This window comes from Lathyrus oleraceus, chromosome 5 (genome assembly GCF_024323335.1).
Source record: "Lathyrus oleraceus cultivar Zhongwan6 chromosome 5, CAAS_Psat_ZW6_1.0, whole genome shotgun sequence".
NCBI lineage: Eukaryota > Viridiplantae > Streptophyta > Magnoliopsida > Fabales > Fabaceae > Lathyrus > Lathyrus oleraceus.
In genome coordinates, this window is record NC_066583.1 from 406121389 (window position 1) to 406146836 (window position 25448).

Here is a 25448-nt window from a genome sequence, read left to right on the forward strand (position 1 = left end):
CTTCAAGTCTTCTGAGGGCGTTACTTGCGCCAAAAAAGTAGTGGAACGGTGTGACGCTCGTCACACCATGTGTGACGTCTGTCACAAGGCTGCTTTACGTGACGCTCGTCACGTACCCTGTGACGTCCGTCACAGGCACAACATTGGTGACTTGTGCGCTTTGGGCTGGGCTTTGGCATTTGGTTCCTTTTCTCTCCTTTTTGCACCTCCTTTTCTTCCATTTTCACTTGTTCTTCAAAATAGACTACCTGAGACAAATAGGAAGAAAATACCACGTAATATCTCATAAAATGCAGTAAACCGAAATAAATAGTCATAGAATTTAATGGAATTAAGTCCTAAAATATGATATAATTTCGTGTTATCAGTAAACCAGAAAAATATGAATGCTTCAATCAGGAATATTGAAACACAAGTAAGACATATAACTAAACATTTGGATGACCAATAAGGAGGAACATTCACCTCCAACACACAGAATAATCCAAAGGAACATTGTAACGCAATCACAACAAGGAGTGGTTGAATGATTGAAATGGGAGTTAGTGAAAATGCGGAGAAAGAAAGAGTTATGGTTGAAAGAAGAGAAAAACAAGAGGTAGAAAATGAGAAGGAAGTAGAAAAGAAAAAAATTGAGGAAAAGGTAGTTGAAAATGAGAAGAATTTGAGTGATAAGCGGAAAAAGTATAAAACAAGAGAAAAGAAAGGAAAGATGAACAAATCGCCTACACAACACCTACCGTATCCTCATGCTCATACCAAGAAGGACCAAGAAAGGAAATATACTAGGTTCTTGAATATTTTTAGAAGGTTACAAGTTAACATTCCATTGGATGAAGCACTTAAACAGATGCCAACATACACAAAGTTCATGAAATAAATTCTAACAAAGAAACAGAGAATCACGGATGAAGAAATAATTCAAGTGGATGCTAGCTACAGTATTGTTATTCAGAAAGCCCTTCCACAAAAAGAAACCAATCCTGGAAGAGTTACGTTACCTATTACTATAGGTAACGTAAATGTTGGAAAGGCATTGATTAATCTTGATTCCAGCATAAATCTCATTCCTTTATCAGTGGTTAAAATGATAGGTTATATGGACATGAAACATACGAAGATGACACTACAACTAGCAGACAAATCCATCACTCGACCATCAGGAATAGATGAAAATGTATTGGTTAATGTCGACAAAGTTCTATTTCCTATAGATTTCATGGTGATGGATGTAGCGGTAAATTCATGACCATCAAGCTATGGATAAGCTAGACGTCAATAAAACTAGAGTCGCCACCGCACTTTTATTGTTTCCAAGGGAAAGGGGAAAATTACGAACAAAACCCAAAAGATAAGAAGTTTTCAAATAAAAACTAATAAAATGCTAGAGATTACAGGTAAGGGGGTTGGTTACACAGAGGGAAGGTGTTAGCATCCAAAGTGTCCTAGGTACTCCTAGGGAGCCCTTTCTTGTGTGCATATGTATTTTTATACAAATGATGTTTGCAATAGATAGAGTGGAGGGATGAGAAAAGAATTCATTAATTATATGTTTATGTTTGACAAGACCTTCGGACTTGTGCCTACATACCAACATAAAATGAGGGATCAAAACTTCGTAGTTTGTGATAACAATTTCAAAGTGGATGCATTGCTTTTAACAAAAGTTTAAGTTTAACAAAGGCACAAAAGGCCTAAAAAGGTTTGAATGAGTGTTAGTTCTTTTTGGCTTTTAAATTTTTTAGTCAAGTGTAGTTATGTTTGTTTACAAATTTGATTAAGAAAAGAGTTTGGAAATTCAATGGCATAAGGCCAAAGTTTCTAATTTGCAATATGGTCAAAGTTTAGAAATCACAAACAAAGAAGATTTTTAAAAGGAGTGAGTGATTTTTGAAATTAAAGAAATGGGTAAGAGATGAAGAGACTAATCCTAAGCACAAATTTAAAAGTTGAGAGTTGAAAAGATCTGACCAATGGGCTGCAACCCAATAGACAAGAATATCATATAGAAACCCAAAATTCCCTTGGACTTTAGAATCAAGCAATATCAATACGCAAATAGTAAGATGAAAAGCAAGGCATCAAATAAACATAGCCACATCCAAGCTTAGCAACTCCATGATCTTCTTCAAAGTTTTCCAGGTAGCAGATGGCTTCAAAGATGGCATAAGACATAGGTTCAAAATAACAACTTCAATATGATCATGTTGCAGATGAACTCAAATGGATCTTCAACATTGTATCAGATGAATGTTCACTTCACAAGCACGTGGTTTCATGAAAGTTGGCATTGGCCAAGTCCTTTGCATAGGGAGTGTTGCCTAGATTCTAAATCCAATAGTCTCAGATCAAACTAATAGTCCACACAAAATGTTTTTTAGGGTTTTTGTTCTTCTTATGTACATTAAGGTCAAAAGACCACACAAACAACCAAGTATATACAAACACAATATCACAAAATATGGCCCAAGTGGGCAAAGTGAAAATGGCATTAAAGTAAACAAATTGAATGGTATGAACAATGTCAAATGAATAAAAGCTTAAAATTTAAAGTGCATAAAAGTAAATGACTTGAAATTAAATGTTAGCTGTTAGTTGATTAGAAGTTAGTGTTGCTTTTGCTTTTTTTTTGTTTAAGTCATTCTTTGGAGAACATTCAACCCACTTATCACAACCACGGATCCTTGAGCTAAGACATCTTCCAAAGGAAGGAAAAAAGACCAAGTTTCCACACAATACCATGAAAGAGGGGAGACTTACAATCTCACTTACTAGAATGCTATGCCTTTTTGTGTCACGAATTTAGCAATATGTTAAGCAATCATAATTGGACTTATGTAGAAGTCACAACTATTTTAGGATGGGCAATAGAATTTTGGTGTTAATGCATGTTAGAGACATAGTATAATGGACTATGCTCATGAAACATACCACACACAAAAAGAATATGCAAAGTGGTGGACCTAATCTCATCCATACTCATGTTGATTTTGTAATCAACTAGCCTTAGGATATAGAGATATCATAGGTCCATGACATGAATGAATAAAGAATGGGAACGAGATGAAAAGGGAGGAGGAATGGAATCAACACAAATTGGTCAAAGGAGGACTTTTACCAAATTAAGATCATTCATTCATTTTGGGAGATGAAATGTACATTTCATCAATCCCCTAAATTCAATGATCTTAACCTAACAAAGTCAAATCAACCTTGACCAAGGCCCAACAACACAAGTCAGACTCAACAATTCAATTAGAATGGCTCTACACAATTTATTTTGGCATTTAAGCAATTAAAAATAATCAAAATATGCATTAAATTAAATAATGGTTGGTCAATTTCCTAAAACCTCATCAAAACACCAAAGAAATGGCCATGAGATTTATCATAGGTCAAATAACGTCAAAGGACCTTGGAGAAAATTTTTCATAATTTTTGGAAACTTAAAACTATTTTTAAACAATTAGAAATATTCACAAAATCAATTAAATCATGAAAAATATTAATAATGATCCAAAAAATAACTTTAATTCAGAAAATGAAAGATGATTTTATTTAATTTTTTTGGTGAAACTCTCATATTTTTTGGATCAATCTTAAAATTAATATGAATTAATGAAAATAACACAATTAAAATGAAATTCAAATAATAAAAAAACGTGGACCACTTGATCTCCCTCATTAATTGAGGTGGCAGATCAAGTGGCCACAAACGCGCGTTCCATGGTGGACTTGAGTCAGCGCGCCAGAAAATAAGTAATCAAAACCAACGCTCGTGATTAAAACAATTTGAATAGATCATGTGGCTCTAGACCTTGCCAACTCACCACGAGAGCAAATCTCCGATCACCTTCGCAAGCGAGCCTCGTCGGACTAGTCCAATCATAACCATCACTAAAATAAAAAAGAAGGACATGATTTTAAAGTAAAAATGGCACTGATCACGAATCTGCCCTCAATTCATCCTAACTCCAAGTATATTGAGAGATACATGGAGTTGGAATTTGAGGTATATGATCTGAGTTGCTTCGATTTGACCTCAAAACAACTCAATCTTCTTGCCTACATTGGTAGGACTTCAGACAACCCAGGAACCAAGAGAATTATGGAGAATTGAGTGAGAATCGAAGAGATGAAAATTTCTGGAAAATACCTTCAATGCAGGTCAGAACTCACTTGCTTTTGCTTTGATTCGTGCTTGATCTCACTCAGGAAGCTTGTAGAAGTAGATTAGAATCAACCAAAGGCTTTGGATCCCTAGAGTTTTGAATCTCAAAATAGTGAGATTGAAACTGAATTTTCAAAGAAAATTCTCAAGATTATCCTCTCAAGTGGAAGGCTTTGGGGTTTGGGGTCAAAGCTGGCGTGCAGAGGTCCTCAATTATGAACCTAGAGGCTTCTATTTATAGTTGAATCACATGTTATTTGCACCTTCAAATTGAATTTCCAAATTTGGCAATGGATGGTGCATGCTTGCATGGGCATGTACAGGCCCACGAAGTCACTGCTTTGGGTCCATAATCAAGTGTCAATGAGTCTAAAATCAACTTGGAATGCAAGGAAATTGTACACAGCTGTTCAAAGTTTTGACTTTGCCAAATGATGATGCCATGTTCAAGCCATGCATAGACCATTCAAATCTTGTCCAAAATGGATGAAATTGCACTTTTTGGAAAGGTTAGATCAAGAGGAACAACTCTTATGTTGAACACTTTTCCATTTGAAGCTTGTATCATGGTGAATTTTGAGGTGGGAGTTTGTAAATTTTAACATATAATTTTTTTTCTAAGTGTCAAGTCATATGTTCACTTATTCCACCTTGGCTAACTTTTTATGTGAGCTTCAAATGAGAAACGTTCCTTCATCAAAGTTGTAGATATTTCAAAAAAATTCAAAACTGTCACAAATTTGACCTCATTTGGATTTTATACGAAGGAGTTATGCATTTTTGAAGTTGAGGAAAATCACTTGTTCAATGGTATTGGTCCAAAATGATCTATAATGTATCCTTATATCACATGCTCATAAAAGTTGAATTATCTCTTACTCCAAACACCAAAGTTGAATTAGACACCTTGAATTTGATTATGAAACTTGTAAATCTTTCATCTCAAAAAAATTGAGCAAGTTATGGCCTTGGGAAGTTGAGCTCGAAATTAGGGTTTAGACAAAATGACCTATAATCTTTCAACATAAAAAATGACTTTCCAAGCAAAACTAGATCTAGACCTCAACATGAAAGTTGTTTGGAGTGTAATTTAGAGTAACTTTTATCTTGTAATTATTTTAATATGATAAAAATTGTAGTAGATAGGGTCTAGGGGACCCCGGTTTTGATTAGATGAAATCCTCTGGTCAACCACCACCAACCAACTTGTTAGCTTGCAATTCTCTTGAATTTTGGGACTCATGGGAGATAATATATGAATAATATGATGAAATTTGAAGTATCCTTTGAAGTATTTGATCAAAGGTTGAAGAAGCTTGGTGAAGAAGTTACACAAGATACCCAGATGAACTAGGGTTTCCAAGGCAAACCAATTCCAAACTCTTGATGCTTTCTTGACCAAAATAACATGGGAAGATCATAGGGACTCATATATGATGTCTAAAGCCATTGTAGACTAATTCTTGATTGAGCTCTTAGCCATGAGGGTCTTAAACCCTAGATATGAGCTTGATGGATTAAAGGTGATCATGTGCCTTACCTACAAAAGAGTTAGACAAATGCAAAGACATATTTTTGGTATTTTAGTTAGTAAAGATGATAAAATACAAAGTAAGATACAATCAAATGGTGCTTGGTGATCTCTCCCAATGCAAACCCAATGAGTGAGGGGTAAGGAGGATGCCAAGGTATGATCTTAATGCTAATGCATATAATGAGATAGCATGAGGGATCTTAGGGTCAAAATTGGGGTCTTACAATGGATATTGAGTCAAATGATGATACTCCTCTAATAAACATGCTATGATGCAAATGATGCAGACAAGACTGGCAGGCTGTGCGTCTCGGAACACAGGATCAAAGCTTCATCTTGAACTCGGAACCACAATTCATCTGAAACCCAAAGTCATATGATAAACTGTCATCTGAAGAACCAAGAATCACCAACAGGACCACAAGTCACCACCAAGTCACCGACAAGTCACCAACTGTACCTGTAATAATGATCATTCCCTCCCTACTCACGGGTGTCATCTAGGCCAGGGTAAGGTCGAAAGAAACGCAGGATAAAAAACCCTTTCAAGAATATCATCCTGTGCACACCCGATGTATGCACCGATAATACCCCATCAGAGTCTGAACTGCTCGTGATATCAATGTTCCGCTAAGTGGCGCATACCACCCGCTTCCCATGAATCACTCTATTCCTAGGTTTCCTAGATTTCACTCATAGCCTGGGTATTGGGCCTTTTACCTCATGTAACTCCCACCCCAACAGAGAGACAACACAGCATAGCCAGCACAGATGAATATGAATGAATGCAAACATAAATGCAAACATAAATGCAAACAGTAAATAAATGAATGCAATAAATAACAGCGAACAACAACCAAAACCCTAACCTAGAGAGCGCTAGGAGAGACTCGCTTAGGGAAGATGGACCAGCAAGAGGTCAACTTCTCTATTTCTCCAGCAGAGTCGCCAGCTGTCGCATTACGCGAAAAACCGGCGGGAAAACGAAAACAACAGAGCCGCCACCGTGCGTTATTTATCCCAAAAGAGGGAAAGGAAACGCTCGAAGTAAACCTGGAAAAGACATGGTCTCGCGACCAAAGAGAATGGGATCGGGAGTCGGTTATGCGAAGGGAAGGTATTAGCACCTCTACGCATCCGTCGTACTCGACGGGATCCACGCACAAAAGGAAGGATAAAGGTTGCTAAACGCTGCTCAAACAAACATCAAACACTGGCTGAAAGAGACACAGAAAACAAAAGAAACTAACTCGGCAGGATATCGCATCCTGTGCCTACGTAGTCTGTCAGGCACAGACATCAGAGTCGACGTAGTTCGGGACAGGGGGAAACGTGCTCGCTAGGATGTCGCATCCTATGCATACGTATCTTCTCGGACTAGAGAAGAATCAGAGCACTCGTAGCTCGGCTAACGCACGCCAAACAAAACCATACAGGAAATCGACTGCCAATCGCTGGACTTACGTCAAACTCCACACAAAACAGGCAAACATGGAAACCGAATGCCAATCGCTGGGCTTACATCAGACTCCGAACCAAACACACCCACACTGGAAACCAAAGGCCACTTGCTGGACTTACATCGGACTCCAAGCACACAACAAGAGGATACAGAATGCCAATCGCTGGTCTTACATCCATCTCCTGACACACACAAGACAAAACAAAAAGGGCGCCCGGAGAGATCAGCTCATCTCCTGCCTACGTACCTCATCTGGTATGAGGATCAGGGCTACGTGGTTCCCCTACGCAGGGACAAAGGACTAGCCTAACCAGATACAAAGGGAGACACAACTAGGGAGACTACGACTCGAGCCTAGAAGTTATCATGCATATCATCCCTAAGTTAAGGTTGCTATCTAACTTGCACAGGGAGCAAGCTAAACCTAAACAGCACAAGCAGAGCAATCAATCACACAGATAGCACACACTATATACAAACAAAGTAGGCTCACACAAGGTTAGGCTGTGAAACACAAGCCAACTGGAATCGGGTATTTCGTGCTCTTAACCCTAACATTGAGAGTTAGGGTGAAGCAGATGAAATGGGAAGTGAGGGGTGTGCCTCATAGCTCTTATCCCTGGCCTGGGAGAGCTTGACTCAAATAGAAGGTGTGGGAGTTCAGAAAGAAGGAACTCTTCTATCCACATGACCGACTCAACAATGATCTTGGGTTAATATCCACAATGCATCAACATGTAATGTGAGCAAAGGGATGACACACTGAATAGCAGGAGATAGACTACACATCTCTTTTACTGCCAATTGCCTTATCAAAGGTCTTTTCCTGCTTGGCACAAAAATAAATAAACACAAGCATTGCCTCTTAAGGAGGACTTCAGACAGGTGCCTGCCCAAGTAACAGGACAGGTCTTCCAGACTACATGAAGTCAGTGAATTATACCTCTAGTGGTTAAGCAACCAAGCAAACAGCAAAAGCAAGTTCAAAAGAACTATAGCAACTAAGGTACCTGAAAATAATCTAACACAATCAGTATACAAGTCAACAAAAGTCAAACAGATAGACTAGTGGTCAACAGTCAACAGTACACAATTAAACAGACAAGCATCAATGCACCAAGGCAAAGCACAAGCTCAACTCAAATGAGCTAAAAGCCACCTACAAAACCAATCAAGGTTAGTCAACATCAAACAAGTAATGCAAACATTAGCAATGTGAATCAATCCTCTTAAGGCAATGCACTTCCTTAACCTGAAACCAAAACTCAAACATAAGTCCAAACCACTAGGACAAGGCCTAGGGTCAAAGTTGGAGAAATAATCCAAAACAGAACATGAAATTTGACAAGAATCAAGATTAATCAATTAAGAACAATATCCAAGTGGTCTCATATCAATAGCATCAACCAACTTCATTTCACAAAGCACATAAGGCAAAGCATGCAAGTTGAAAGCTCATAGAAGCAAACAGAATGAACCAATCCACATCAACTCAAAAATGACTCAATAAATCTCAAGAAAAATCAAGGCTAAACAACACTCATCACATGATCAACACCCCAAAAATCAAGGCATTTGGACAAGTTTAAGCATGGCAAATAAATTCCATAAGGCAAGGCAAGCACAAACAAGCTCAATTAGGGCACAAAATGCTACATCAACTTAGCACAAGCCTAAAACAGAATCCAAACATGATAAATGTCTCAAACTAAAGCCATAATAAACTTCAATCTGTCTAGAAAACATGTGCAAAATTCCAAGTCCATAGGATACACAACCAGCATTTCACAAATCATTTAAATTCATGACTATTCAAAAGTCCACAAATGACAAGCCAGAAAGGAAAATTCCAAACAAATAAAAAATGCATCCAAAAATTCCACAAAAATTCATGATCAATCCTAACATCCAGAAGAAGCATCATGCACAAGATCTCATCAATTGGCATTTAATTGGTATGGCAAATAAAATCAACAAGTTGAACAAGCAATGGTGTGACACATATTGTCACACCTACCTTAACCAGATCATAACTCAACAACCAGAAATGAGAAAAATGCAAACTCTATACGAAAATGACCAGCAAGATGTCTATTTTAAGCATGCAAAATTTCACAATCATTGGATTAAAATCCATCATTTCATGAAGCAAATGGCATGATAGGTTAAGAAAACATACACATGAACAATCCCTAAGCCAAAACAAATTCCAACCATGCACAAATTCTGGAAAAAATCTCATAAAATGCTAGACATCATGAGGAACAAAGTGAAAAAAATCCCAGGCCAATTGGATCCTTATTCATGGAGTTATGAATTTTTGAATGGATGGAAAAATAAAAAAAAATCACATGAAAGCATATAGATGAACATGGATGAGAAAAGGAAAAAATGCAAGTGGCCTAGTTTGAAATGCTCTCGCGCGGATTCGAAGTGTGTGAGGATTCAAATTGAGCGCGTTTCATCATGAAACGCCCCGTTTCATTAAGTCTACATGGCCAGGCTTAACGTTCGTATCCAATCAAAATGCCACGCTGACGCCACTGTGTACCAATGCATGGCCATAAACAGAAAATTACATGCAAAACACGCTAATACAGATCAAATGCCATTCTGGAAAAGAAACCCTAAGCTTCATACAATGTTCATCGTGTTCATCATACTCAAGAAAACTCATGCACAGAAATTCACAATGAGCACATCAATGGACTCGTCTTTCAACGTACATCAACAATCTAAACTCAATTTAATCTAATTCTCATTAACATGCATGGATCGAGCAAGAGAATATTCACACATCAAACTTAGATTCAACCTAACTCACTCATCTCTCCACGAAAATCAATAAGATAAAGCTCAGCATACTCAAGGATTAAAGATCTACAACATGCATATCATAATTTCATGAATGGTGATGATCGAATTCTAACCTTAATTGAAGTGCAGAAGTGAAACAAGTTGATTCAAGCTTTGCCAAGTCCAAACAATCCTTCTTTAGCTCTTGTATGATTATTTGGATGAAGGTTTGGAGGTTGATCTTGCATGATCTAGCTGGAATCTTCAACTGCCATTGGTGAGCATATGCTTCAACAGTTCCAAAATTTGCTCGAAAATGATGGGTTCTTGCTTCCAAAAGGTCCAATTATGCTTGTGGATCAATGATTGATCAAGAACAAAGCAAGGTTTTTGAAGAATTTTGGATGAAAAGTGAGCGAAAAAGTTTGAAGAGATTTTGCAAAATGGATCTAGATCTGAGATTTTGATGTGTTAATCACAAAACAGTTATGATTATGCTATATATATGGTCTGTTAATGAAGTTCTTAATCACCATTAGCCAAATGCAAGTGGATTAAGTGAAATGAAGGTGTTGATGCAAATTGTGCAATTCACCTCATGTGCATGAAATGGATGCTACAGTGCACGAGATCTGTGCTAATTCACCTGAAATTTTTTTTTGGAGCCAAATGCCAATGTTTAAATGCATGGGCAATGCTTAATTTTTGAATTTAAAAGTTCCCTCCAAAATTCAAATGAAAATGTCACTATTTTTGTAATGGAAATGCATGGTTTATGATGCATGTTTTGGATAGTAGAGATCAAGAGAGAAATGTTCCAAAAAGAACCATCTCATTTGGCCTTTTGGTTCAAAAGTTATGCACTTTTGAATTCCAAAATCCTTTGACCATGATTGATCCATAACTTCTCAACCATACATGAGAAATTCATGTTCTTGGACTTTTTGGAAAGGTGAGAGCTAGATCTTCAACTTTCATGTTGGACAAAATTTCATTTGAAGCTTGCTTGATGATGTAATCTTGAGGAGAAGACCTTTCCATTTTTGGCAATTTCAAATTATAGGTCACTTACTATTTTTGGAAACTTTTCATCTGACCTCAAATTCTTCATTGTTGATGTTTGAAATGTCAAATGAGACTTGTATGGATATGAATGAGGCCTCTCTAACCATCTCCCACCTTCAAATCCATGGTTGAATGCACAATTGACTTTGGTTGACTTTCTAGGGTTTCAGATGAATTGCATCTTGACTGATGATCTCTGAGCCTCCAATCTTTGGCCAAACCAATTCAAAATGATCCCTAGGTCATAATAACACAATGGACCAACCCTAGGGCTTTGCTTCCATAGGAAATGCCCTTGCTTGCTTGCACAACTGGATCTCCTGACCAGTCTTGACTGATGACTTGCACTAGGCAAAGGACAATGCAATGCTATGCAGTGGATAATGCAATGCTAATGACCTAAGAGTGAAAATGTATGTACAAGATGGGAAGTGCAAATTTGAGGTGCTACAGCTGCCCCTATTCAATCAACTGGGAACCCGAATGGATGAGAGCAACGACTGTCAGACTTTCAGGGTAAACAGGGATTGAATACCGAAGAACCATAGAAATTTGCACTTTGTGGGGATCCAACAGTAACTTCAACTGGGATCTGATATTTATTACTGGGGATTTAGGTTTTTTTCTTCAAGGATACAGTCACATCCAGACATCGGAAGACGATGAATGGGAAAAGAAATCACAACTAGACGTCAACGGACGACCGGGAAAAACTCGACGTTTATCGAAACCAACGGAGAGGTAACCAGACATCAACGGATGAACTGGGAAGGAGATACAACCATACGTCAACGGACATAGTGGGAAAAACGCATCGTTTATCGAAACCAACGGAGAGGTAACCAGACATCAACGGATGAACTGGGAAGACTCGACCAGACGTCAACGGACGAAAGGGAGAAGCTCGACGTTTATCGACACCAACGGAGAAGGAGAAGCTCGACGTTTATCGACACCAACGGAGAAGGAGACCAGACATCAACAAATGAATGGGAAAAGACTCGACCAGACGTCAACGGACGAAAGGGAGAAGCTCGACGTTTATCGACACCAACGGAGAAGGAGAAGCTCGACGTTTATCGACACCAACGGAGAAGGAGACCAGACATCAACGGATGACCGTGGGGAAAATACATCTAGATGTCAACGGACAACTAGGAAAAACTCGACGTTTATCAAAACCAACGGAGAGGTAACCCTACTGGGGAAGATACATCTAGATGCCAACGGACAACTAGGAAAAACTCGACGTTTATCAAAACCAACGGAGAGGTAACTCTACTGGGGACGACCAGGAAAAACTCGACGTTTACCAAAACCAACGGAGAGGTGACCAGACATCAACGGATGAATGGGAAGACTCGACCAGACGTCAACGGACGAACGGGAGAAGCTCGACGTTTATCGACACCAACGGAGAAGGAGAAGCTCGACGTTTATCGACACCAACGGAGAAGGAGACCCTACTGGGGAAGAGAGAAATACATCCAGATGTCAACGAACAACTAGGAAAAACTCGACGTTTATCAAAACCAACGGAGAGGTAACTCTACTGGGGACGACCAGGAAAAACTCGACGTTTACCAAAACCAACGGAGAGGTAACCAGACATCAACGGATGAATGGGAAGACTCGACCAGACGTCAACGGACGAACGGGAGAAGCTCGACGTTTATCGACACCAACGGAGAAGGAGAAGCTCGACGTTTATCGACACCAACGGAGAAGGAGACCTTACTGGGGATCGACCATACATTAATGAATGACTGGGGAATAGGATATACAATCAGACGTCAACGGACGAATGAGAAAAACTCGACGTTTATCAAAACCAACGGAGAGGTAACTCTGAGGGGAAGGGTACAACTATACGTCGATGGACGAATAGGAAAAACTCAACGTTTATCGAAACCAACGGAAAGGTGACTCTTCTGGGGAGAGAAATATGACTCAAACAAACGTCAACGGACGATTGGGAAAAACTCAACGTTTATCGACCAACGGAGAGGAGAAACTGCTTGGGGAATCAACAGACATTAGCAAATGATCTGTGGGGAATATGCAACTATACGTCAACGGACGAAAAGGAAAAACTCAACGCTTATCGACACCAACGGAGAGGTGACTCTTATTGGGGTAATTAAACTAGACGTCCATGGACGAATAGAAAAAACTCATCATTTATCGACACCAACGGAGAGGTGACCTCCGGGGAGGGTTAAGGGTATTACAAACATCGAAAGATGATGTTTACCGACATCAAAAGAAGACCAGACATCAACGGATGACTGTGCGAGACTCGATGTTTACCGACACCGAAAGATAGTGTGTATCGACACCAAAGAAAGACGACCAGACATTAACGAATGACTGGAATGGACTCGATGTTTACCGACACCGAAAGATGGTGTTTACCGACACCGAAAGAAATAACGCACGCGGGTGCTGACACGACACCGACCGGTATCACAAAAGGGCATCTACACATGTCGAGACAAGGTTAAACACTTGCTGGAGATCTCACTGGGGAGAAACAAGCTTTCCTTCACACACGGGTGAGGAAATAAACCTCTCTGGGGGGTACCAATCCTGAATGCTGTCAGGAGCAACTATAGCAAATGTGTCGTACAGCTGTTGAACCACGATCTGCCTCTGCCGGGGATACGGTCTGATTGGTTTCAACACACGAATGCATATGTTTGAATTTTTCTATGGCGTAATGCTCCATATTGAATGGAAATGCTACGCATTTTTGAGGATGCAATGGTTACTATGTGCCAAATGCAAAATGATGAACTCCGCTGGGGAACCAAACTGATCCGATACTCCAACTCTGTGGGGAGACTTTGCTTGAGGAATACTCTGCGGGGAGAGCACCGACTTCTCACTCATGCTGGAGAAATAACACTGTTGCTGGGGAAAGGATAGACTCCGCCGGGGACATCCTTCATAGGACCCAATCCACTCGGGGACTCCGCTTGGGGAAACAATCAATACAACTCGCTGGGGAGAATCGCCAACAAGCAGGATAAACTCTGCTTTGGGAAATAAATGCTACTCCGCTGGGGAATAAACAAGGCGACTGCGCTGATGAACCATCAGTACGACTCTACTGGGGGGAAAGATAAGGCGACTTCACTGGGGACGACCTAACCAATCCACAAGTAGGATAAACTCTGCTGGAGATAATCTTCACCAAACCTGATCCACTCGGGGAACCTGCTGGGGAAAACCATCAACACAAACCTCTACTCGGGAGATCTGCTAGGGAAAGCAACTCTGCTGGGGATAACACACCACTCTGCTGAGGCGGAGCATAACTCTGGTGGGGAAAGTAATATACCAGACCACGACGGAGACAAACATCCATAACCCTGCTGGGGATAAGCGCTCGAGACCATGCTGGGGATAGCAACACCTCAAACCAGAGCTCTACTGATACATTCGCCAGGGATACAACATCCTTCCAACTCAGTGGGGATCTCAACTGGGGAAATATTCGCTGGGGAATAAACCCACTTCCAGGCCTGCTGGGAATAGGCAATTCTTAGATCTGCTGGGGACAGGCACTATCCAAAGGCGTCTCTGCAGGGGAAAATAGCTCCGAAAGCTCTCATACTTGCTTGGGAAATATCTGCTGTGGAATCGTCCTCACAGATGACAACCTGCAAAACAGCACAACATACAGGCCCCAGGGGTTGCATGGACAAGATACGCTCAAGTGTCCTCAACATTCAAAATGATTTTCAAATGTTTTATCTTTCAGCACGTTATTGTTTAGCCTTCATGTTTTTATATGCAATGCTTATCAAAAATTCGGACGTTTTTGCAAACAAAACAGTAAAAATAAAAACAAGAGAGCTATTTATCTGAATAACGACTTTTATTGATTGCAAATGGGCCTGAAAAGGCGAATACATCGGGAAGCAATTCCTAGAAAGAGGTAGTTGCGCACAATAGGAAAAAATCTATCCTAATGGCAATGTGAACACGGCATCCACTATTTCCCAATTCTGTTATAACTCACAGATCATCAACTTTCCTCCCAAATTCCTTGCTTTCTGAGAAGAATGACTGGACCGATCACATCTTTCGAGATGGCAGACGACGAAGCACAATGAAGTATAGATAACTCAGACTGTAGTCTTCGCTCTAATCCCTCTTTTGCCTGGATCGCCCTTTCGGGTTTTCAATCCACCGGGATACCCATTTTTGCCTAAGCCGCCCTTGCGGGTTTTCGACTTACCGGGTGTACAAATTCTTTTCATTTTTATCCCTAATTTTTGCCCGAACCTTTTCTTTCTGTTTTTTGGTTCGCCGGGATGCCCTTTTTTGCCTGGACTATTTTATTCTTTTTGTCCAGCGGGTCAATTTACACGAAGTATTTTTTGACTACATCTGAGTTAACAGGGGACGGGAAATCTTCACCATCCATAGTTGTAAGCATCAAGGCTCCACCGGAGAAAACCTTCCTCACAACATATGGACCTTCATAATTAGGAGTCCACTTGCCCCTGTTATCTGTACCGGGAGGAAGGATCGTCTTCAAAACTAGATCACCAGCTTGATAGCTTCGAGGATGCACTTTCTGATCAAAGGCTCGCTTCATCCTTCTCTGATACAACTGCCCATGGCACACAGCTGCAAGCCGTCTCTCTTCGATAAGGCTCAACTCATTAAACCTTGTTTGAATCCATTCGGCTTCGTCCAACTTGACATCTAACAAAACTCTCAGAGAAGGGATCTCCACTTCAACTGGTAGGACCGCTTCCATACCATACACAAGGGAGTACGAGGTTGCCCCGGTCGACGTACGCACTGAAGTACGGTACCCATGCAAAGCGAAAGGCAGCATCTCATGCCAATCTTTGTACGTCACGACCATCTTCTGCACAATCTTCTTGATATTCTTGTTTGCCGCCTCTACAGCACCATTCATCTTCGGTCTGTAAGGAGAAGAATTGTGATGTTCAATCTTGAAATCTCTACAAATCTCTTTCATCATCTTGTTATTGAGATTCGAACCATTATCAGTGATGATTCTCTCAGGAACCCCATAACGACAGATGATTTCCTTCTTGATAAACCGGGCATCACTTGTTTGGTAACATTAGCATAAGAAGCTGCTTCCACCCATTTGGTGAAGTAATCAATCGCAACCAGGATGAAGCGATGTCCATTCGAAGCAGTGGGCTCAATCTTCCCAATCATATCAATGCCCCACATGGCAAACGGCCAAGGTGAATTCATGACATTCAGAGGACTTGGTGGTACATGCACCTTATCAGCATAGATTTGACACTTATGGCACTTCCGAGCGTACTTGAAACAATCGGATTAATTCCATAGTCATCCAGTAATAACCGGCTCTCAACAATTTCTTGGACATTGCATGACCACCAGCATGGGTACCAAACGAACCTTCATGCACTTCTTGCATCAACATGTCTGCTTCGTGTCTATCCACGCATCTGAGCAGAACCATGTCAAAGTTCCTCTTATACAGCACATCATCCTGATTCAAATAAAAGCTTCCAGCTAGCCTTCTCAGGGTTTTCTTATCATTCTTTGCCGCGCCTTCAGGATACTCCTGGCTTTTGAGGAAGTTCTTGATATCATAGTACCACGGCTTCTCATCAACGACAGACTCGCCTGCAAACACATACGCAGGCCTCTCGAGTCGATTTACAACAACATGTGGCACATGATTCCACCAATGAACTTTGATCATAGAAGACAAAGTAGCCAAGGCATCAGTCATCTGATTCTCGTCTCAGGGGACGTGATACAACTTCACCTTCTTGAAGAATGTCAGGATTCTTCTGGTGTAATCTCTGTAAGGAATCAAATGCGGCTGGTTGGTATTCCAATCTCCATTGACCTGATTGATCACTAAAGCGGAATCTCCATAGATGTCAAGCGTTTTGATCCTCAGATCAATGGCTTCTTCTATCCCCATGATACAAGCCTCATATTCAGCTTCATTGTTGGTGACGTCAAAAGTCAATCTAGCAGAAAAAGGTATATGAGCACCTTTAGGATTGATCAGCACTACACCAACACCGTTACCATTCACATTCACAGCCCCATCAAACATCAATGTCCACTTGTCATCAGGATCCGGTCCTTCTTCGACAAGAGGCTCTTCACAATCTTTCATCTTAAGATACATGATGTCTTCATCAGGGAATTCAAACATCATAGGTTGATAATCATCGATCGGTTGTTCAGCGAGATAGTCTGACAAAATACTACCTTTGATGGCCTTCTGAGACGTGTACTGAATATCATACTCTGTTAAAATCATCTGCCAACGGGCAACACGTCCAGTGAGAGCCGGCTTCTCAAAGATGTACTTTACTGGATCCATCTTAGAAATCAACAAGGTGGTATGGTTCAACATATACTGCCTCAGTCGGCGAGCAGCCCAGGCCAAAGCACAGCAAGTTTTCTCAAGCTGTGAATATTTGATTTCACAGTCGGTAAACTTTTTGCTAAGGTAGTATATGGCATGCTCTTTTCGACCAGACTCGTCATGCTGTCCCAATACACACCCCATCGAGTTCTCGGTCACTGACAGGTACATTATCAGCGACCTCCCAGGAACTGGAGGTATCAGGATTGGAGGTTTCTGTAAATACTCTTTTATCTTGTCAAAAGCTTTCTGACAGTCATCATTCCACCTGATTGCTTGATTCTTTCTTAGCAATTTGAATATCGGTTCACACGTGGCAGTTAGGTGAGATACAAACCTTGCAATGTAGTTCAATCTCCCTAAAAACCCACGAACCTGCTTTTCTGTTTTCGGTTCAGGCATTTCTTGAATAGCTTTGACTTTTGCTGGATCAACCTCAATCCCTTTCTCGCTGACAATGAAACCTAACAGCTTCCCTGATCTCACCCCAAATGTACATTTGTTTGGATTCAGCCTCAGTTTGAACTTTCTCAATCGGTTAAACAACTTCTGCAAATTAACCAGGTGCTCCTCTTCTGTCTGCGACTTCGCAATCATATCATCCACGTACACTTCAATCTCTTTGTGCATCATGTCATGAAAGAGAGTCGTCATAGCCCTCTGATAGGTAGCACCGGTATTCTTCAGCCCAAATGGCATCACCTTATAGCAAAACGTGCCCCAAGGTGTAATGAATGTCGTCTTTTCCATGTCCTCTGGCGCCATCTTAATCTGATTATAGCCCGAGAAACCATCCATGAAAGAGAAAACCGAGGATTGAGCCGTATTATCAACCAATACATTAATGTGAGGTAATGGGAAATCATCTTTTGGACTCGCTCTATTCAAATCCCGGTAATCGACACACATCCTGACTTTGCCATCCTTCTTCGGCACGGGAACGATGTTGGCCACCCACGGGGGATACGTCGTTACCGACAAGAAACCAACATCGAACTGCTTCTGAACCTCTTCCTTGATCTTAACAGCCATATCAGGACTCGTTCTACGAAGCTTCTGCTTGACCGAAGGACAATCTTCTCTGAGAGGTAGCCTATGTACCACAATATCAGTATCCAGCCCAGGCATATCTTGATAAGACCAGGCGAATATCTCCACATACTCTCTCAGCATCTCAATCAACCTGCTCTTGACCTCTGTCTTCAAAGCAGCCCCGATCTTAATATCTCTTCTGGCGTCCTCAGTACCAAGATTCACAATCTCCAACTCCTCCTGATGAGGTTGGATGACCCTCTCCTCTTGCTTCAGCAATCTAACCAATTCTTTCGGGAGTTCACAGTCTTCCTCACTCTCCTCTTCAGCTTGGTAGATGGGATTGTCGAAATCATACTGAGCCGTAACAGAACTGTTCATAGTGGATGCCATAAGATCACTTCTGCATGTTTAATGCTTTATTTTAGAAAAAAGAGTTCAAGAAAGTCACAAAAACAAAAACATTGCCATTTTTATTATTTTGGAAAAATGAAAAACAAAAATAGAAAGATAAGGATCACAAAATTGTTTGCAAAACGTCCTTTATTAATGATAATCATTGAAAACACATGATGAGGCCCTACAATGAACCACTACGTCTTGGGCAGAACGTAGGGTTTTGTGCAGAATGAAAAACAAAAGAAAATTACTCTGTTTGAAGAGTAACTTGGACCACATCTTTTGCTGTCCAATTGTTGATCATCTCCCCTGGTGCACACGAGCGAACCCAGTTGTCGAGATCACAATCACTGTCACCATCTTCACTGCCGACCGCAAAGACGTCACCGTGATTCATCAGCCTAGCGCTGGTAAAGGTACTCGGACCTGCTTGTACACCCTGCTCCGCCTGCAAGGGTTGATAGCCAATACCGAACTTATCCTCTTTGATAGGCAAATCCACCATTTTGCCCCAGCCTTCAGCCTTGCCAGAGTCAACAACCTCCTTGGCCTGCTTATACGATGCAATGGAAGCACCCGACTTCCTCTGATCAGCAAACACCACCCTCTCGAGAGCAACAGTCTCAAATGCCTGGCATAAAGTTTCGTGGATCTCGCCATCCACCTCTACATACTTGAAAGAGGACAGATGACTCACCAAAATATCTTCTTTGCCGCACACGGTCACGATCTGACCGTTCCAGACATATTTAAGCTTTTGGTGGAGAGTTGACGAAACTGCCCCTGCTGCATGAATCCACGGCCGCCCCAACAAACAACTATAAGCGGGCTGAATGTCCATAACATAGAAGATGATGTCAAAAACCTCCGGACCTATCTTCACTGGCAAGGTAACTTCACCAAAAACAGAACGTTTGGATCCGTCGAATGCACGAACTATCAGGTCACTCGGAGTAAGCACAACCCCTTCAACAGATATCTTCTTCAGAATTTGCTTGGGCAACACATTCAGTGACGAGCCGGTGTCTACCAACACGTGAGACAAAACAGCCCCCTTGCACTCCATGGTGATATGCAAGGCCTTGTCATGATTACGTCCCTCAGGCGTCAAGTCCAGGTCAGTGAACCCCAAACCATGCCTGGTGCTCACGTTGGCAATCACACCTTCCAGTTGGTTGACAGAAATCTCTTGAGGCACGTAAGCCATATTCAGCATCTTCAGCAAGGCATTACGATGTGCCTCAGAGCACAGCAGCAAAGAGAGTATCGAAATCTTGGACGGAGTCTGATTAAGCTGATCTACAATTTTGTAGTCACTCTTCTTGATAATTTTCATGAACTCTTCCACGTCCTTCTCGAATGACCCCTCAGGCACCTCTTTCTGAGCAGGTTCTTCGTCAACCACTGCTTGTTTGCCTTTAGCCTTGGCGAGAGCCTTGGCATTGTTGTCTCTTAACGGTTGTGGAGCAAACAAACGTCCACTGCGAGTAAATCCTCCTGGCCCTCCAACGTTGTCCACAACTGGACTTGCAACCACAGGAGTTCTCACCGGCACACCAATAGTCACAGGCGCTTGATTACCTGGTCTGGTCTGATTCTTAGCCCTTCTGTTGCTGCGATACGCATTATCGTATTTCCATGGCACAGCCCGAGTATCAACAACCCTTCTGACTGGCGCAACAATGGTAGTTGGATTACTGGCATTTACTGGTGCAGATATGGTAACAGGAGTACCACTCGTTGTAAGCGCACTAACCCTCTGACCACGTCCTTCAGACGGTTTGAAAAAGATAGTGACCGTTGACACTGAACCACGATCTCTGACAGCCCGACTGAACTGCAAACAGCCTTCATCCATCAAACCCTGGATACCGGCCCTTAACTGATCACAGCCATTCTCAGATTCATCACAACCAACACAATTCTGATCACAGCCCGGGTAGACACCCCCATTCAGCAAACGGCCCTTGACAACCAACAAAGAAGTCAGAATTTCATCAACACTGACAACCAGATCTTCAGCCTCTGCCCCCTCAATATTATTCACTCGGTGAGCACCATGCGGCGGCATAGGGTTATTTACAACATTTGGCACATGAGCAAAATTGATAGTTTTAGCATCAATCAGGTCCTGGACTTTATGATGAAAAGCCCTGCAGTTTTCAATGTGGTGCCCCGGAGCACCAGAGTGAAAGTCACAACGCACGTTGGCATCATACCCAGGTGGTATTTTTGTCAACGGCGCCATAGTCCTCAATTCGACAAATCCTAGTCTGAGCAACTCAGGCAGTAACTCAGCATAGGTCATTGGCAGTGGGTCGAAACGTCTATCAGGCATCCTCTGCCTCAGCTGATACGGACGTTGCTGTTGTTGTTGTTGTGGCATTTGTTGTTGAACTCTCTGTTGTTGCGGTTGTTGACGTTGTTGAGGTGCCGGAATTTTCACTGCAGCAACCTGACGGTACTGATTTCTATTCCCAGTTCTTCGGCCATGTTGCACAGCACTGGCTTCGCCCTCTCTCCGACGAGGTGCCCCAGCAAAAGGTTTCTTGGACGACGAGGACCCAGCATCTTGAATTTTACCGGCTTTGATCAAGCTCTCTGTCCTCTCTCCGCAGATAACCACATCCGAAAAACTACCGAATGGGCAGCTTCCCATCCGGTCCATGAACACACCCTGAAGAGTACCAATGAACATGTCAGTTAATTTCCTCTTCAGCATAGGGGGTTGTACTCTAGCAGCCAGTTCACGCCACCTCTGGGCGTACTCTTTGAAGCTTTCACCGGATTTCTGACATAGACTCTGCAACTGAGTCCGGCTAGGCGCCATGTCCATGTTATGTTTATATTGCCTCAAGAAGGCCTCACCCAAGTCTCTCCAACAGCGGATAGAATCTCTCTTAAGCTCCATGTACCAATCCAAGGAAGCCCCAGATAGGCTGTCCTGGAAGAAATACATCCACATCTTTTCGTCATCGGTGTAAGCAGAGATTTTCCGATAATAAGCCTGCACGTGGGTGCGAGGGCAAGAAGTACCATTATACTTGTCGAAAGAGGGTGCTTTGAATTTGTAGGGAATCCTCAACCCCTCCACCAGACCCATATTGGTCACATCGAAACCCAAAGAGTTCTGACACTCCATGGCTCTTATCTTCTCAGCAAGGGCATCGACCTTACGATCCCTATCCTCAACTCTTCCAACCACTTCATCATCTTCACTCAGCAGCGTGAACATGTCCTCTTGTCTATCAACAATCGGAGCCGGATGACGAACCGGAGCTCGGGTAGCTCTGGCATTGACAGTCTCTGCAGCAAGAGGCTGTCCGTTGATTCTAATTCCCCTTAACTCATCACCCACAGCGTAATCATTGGCGGGAGCAGCAGCATTAACATTCTCATGAACTAGGATGCCCACCGGCGACGCGCGGTTGGACTGTGGAATCACAGTCTCTTGTCTCTGAACCAGGGCTCGAAGTTCTTCTTGACCTTGCGCAACCCCTTGCATCATCGTCATAAACTGGGCCATATTTGCCCTCATCTCAGCCAACTCCGTCTGAACTTGATCCATACTTCTTGTTGATTGAGTCTGGTTGAATAACGATGCGGTCTTCGATCAGCTATCCTGCCTGACACAGGAACCAGAGTGAGAAGTCGCGAACAAGAGCACCTGTTATGCAATATGATATGAGTATGATGCTAATGCATATGATGCACATGATATGTTCATTTCTCAGGCATTCAAAGAGCCTGATTCATCTTCAAAAGATGGCAACCTGCAGCAAGAACAACACAGAAATGCAGGAACAACATACACAAGATCAATGAGTACAGAGTGAAACCAATAACCTCATCTATATATGAGCAACATGGATCATACAACAATGTCAACAAAGATCCAGAGTAAACCAAAGTACAACAATGAATCCCACCCAACATGCCTGGGGGTGATTCTCAACATACACATCAGAAATACAAGCTAAGACAAATGACTTCCAGGAATGAGCGTCTTCAAGTAGTGACACTGGTCTATCAACAGGTCACACTCTGAACATTCTGGCAAGGGAGTAATCTTCTCCTTCAAATGTCTTCTAAGCTCCACAACTTCTCCACCAAGTTGGTTCTCTGATGCATGTCTCAAGTCGACTTCCTTCTTCAACTGGATATCTTTGTCTCTGAGTTGCTTCTCCAATTCTCTGATCTTCTTCTGATAACTGGCTTCAGCTCTCTGCAATTTCAAACACTCTCTGTGCTCTGCATTCAGCAAGTTCTCCATCTCTTCATAAGATCTCTTCTTGCTCCTTACTCCACCAACATCTACACTCTGGATGTCTCTGAGTTGATGAGTCAGGTTCAACCTATCAGCTTTGGCTTGGTACAACTCCATCCGGGCATCTTGCTCTTTCTCCTTCAACCTGCGATTCTCCATCAGGGCTTGTTTGTACTGCTCAGCAGGCACACTCTCAGCAAGGATCAAAGGTGGTTGCACTTGCAACGGATTCATCCTATCATAGGGCAACAACAAAGTTTCCACTCTCTTCTTGACCCACTCAGTGTAGTCAGGCATAGCAATGGCAAAATTCTTCCCTAAGACGGCTCCATCTTGGACACTAATAGACTTCCAAGCTCTTCCCACTCGCTCCAAGCTAACAGGGTCACTTCGCTTCTCAAAGTATACACTCTCAGCTATCTCAGCGTCAAGTGGTCTTCCACTCATCACGAACCCCAACTGGCGAAGAGAAAGAACCGGATTGTAACTGATGCAACCCTTAGTCCCTACAAGTGGCACATTCCGGAATTCTCCACAACTCATAATAACATCACGCACGTCCATCCGGTATGACTGCCATCTGATATCATATGAAGTAAGAGACATAACCCTCTGAGTCCACCTATGAGTGCTCTGTGCATCCACAAAAGGTCCACTGACTGGCAGGAGAGACAAGAACCATCTGAGCAAAAGTGGCAGGCAACATCTGATAGTCCACCCTTACCATGCCTACTGTGGATAGCATAGTAAGTGTCAGCTAACAGAGTAGGAACTGGATTTCCTCCAATGAAGATAATGACTGCAGCATAGTCCACAAAGTTGGGCATACTCGGGAACAAGACAATCCCATAGATCATAACAGCTAACTGAGCATGAAAAGCTTCCCAATTCCCCTTCTCTGCTTCTTCTCTGGCAATCCTCAACAGGAACTTCAAAGGCAGACCCACAACATCCCCACTGGACCTCCAATTATCACTGACTTCCTTGATACCCAAATGGAGAGCCCTGGAAACAACTCTGAAATCAACCTCTTTAGGCACATCTAAGAAAGGAACCTGATACCGGATAGGAATACTCAGCAATATGGAATACTCCTCAAGAGTAGGCGTCAACTGATAATCCTGAAAGGTAAAACAACGAAGCTCTGGGTCGTAGAACTGTAGAAGAGTCTGCAATGGCACCGGATCAACTACCATCCTCAACAGTATCAGAATATCCCCATACCGATCAACGAACCCCTTCTGATTTTCACTGATCACAAGGTTGCTCAACTCTATCAGAGACGTCAAAGGCTCACGATGAAAAATGTAGGAACAAGTCTTCCGCTTCAACTCTGGGACTGTTGCCATCTCTATCAGTGAATAGAACTCCTGAATGAACCTGAGAAATGATATGCATGCAGAGATTAGTTTTTTTTTTCTTTTTTTTTTCAATCTTCATTTTTTTTATTGCGTATCTTTTTGAAAATAAACATGCTATGATGCAAATGATGCAGACAAGACTGGCAGGCTGTGCGTCTCGGAACACAGGATCAAAGCTTCATCTTGACTCGGAACCACAATTCATCTGAAACCCAAAGTCATCTGATAAACTGTCATCTGAAGAACCAAGAATCACCAACAGGACCACAAGTCACCACCAAGTCACCGACAAGTCACCAACTGTACCTGTAATAATGATCATTCCCTCCCCACTCACGGGTGTCATCTAGGCCAGGGTAAGGTCGAAAGAAACGCAAGATAAACAACCCTTTCAAGAATATCATCCTGTGCACACCCGATGTATGCACCGATAATACCCCATCAGAGTCTGAACTGCTCGTGATATCAATGTTCCGCTAAGTGGCGCATACCACCCGCTTCCCATGAATCACTCTATTCCTAGGTTTCCTAGATTTCACTCATAGCCTAGGTATTGGGCCTTTTACCTCATGTAACTCCCACCCCAACAGAGAGACAACACAGCATAGCCAGCACAGATGAATATGAATGAATGCAAACATAAATGCAAACATAAATGCAAACAGTAAATAAATGAATGCAATAAATAACAACAAACAGCAACCAAAACCCTAACCTAGAGAGCGCTAGGAGAGACTCGCTTAGGGAAGATGGACCAGCAAGAGGTCAACTTCTCTATTTCTCCAGCAGAGTCGCCAGCTGTCGCATTACGCGAAAAACCGGCGGGAAAACGAAAACAACAGAGCCGCCACCGTGCGTTATTTATCCCAAAAAGAAGGAAAGGAAACGCTCGAAGTAAACCTGGAAAAGACATGGTATCGCGACCAAAGAGAATGGGATCGGGAGT

General features: G+C 42.1%; 1 protein-coding gene across 1 annotated transcript; it reads left to right on the forward strand.

Annotated features, from left to right (window-relative positions):
- Window positions 1–535: 535 nt before the first annotated feature.
- On the forward strand, window positions 536–1249 carry LOC127081069 (uncharacterized). Its single transcript, XM_051021357.1, has 2 exons — window positions 536–817; window positions 899–1249. The coding sequence occupies exons 1-2, from the start codon at window positions 536–538 to the stop codon at window positions 1247–1249; spliced, it is 633 nt and encodes a 210-aa protein (XP_050877314.1).
- Window positions 1250–25448: the final 24199 nt, after the last annotated feature.

Coding starts and splice junctions, on each gene's coding strand:
- LOC127081069 (XM_051021357.1), top strand. CDS start 536: ATGGGAGTTAGTGAAAATGCGGAGAAAGAAAGAGTTATGGTTGAAAGA. Junction 818..898: donor ATATTTTTAGAAGGTTACAA/GTTAACATTCCA, acceptor ACAAAGAAACAG/AGAATCACGGATGAAGAAAT.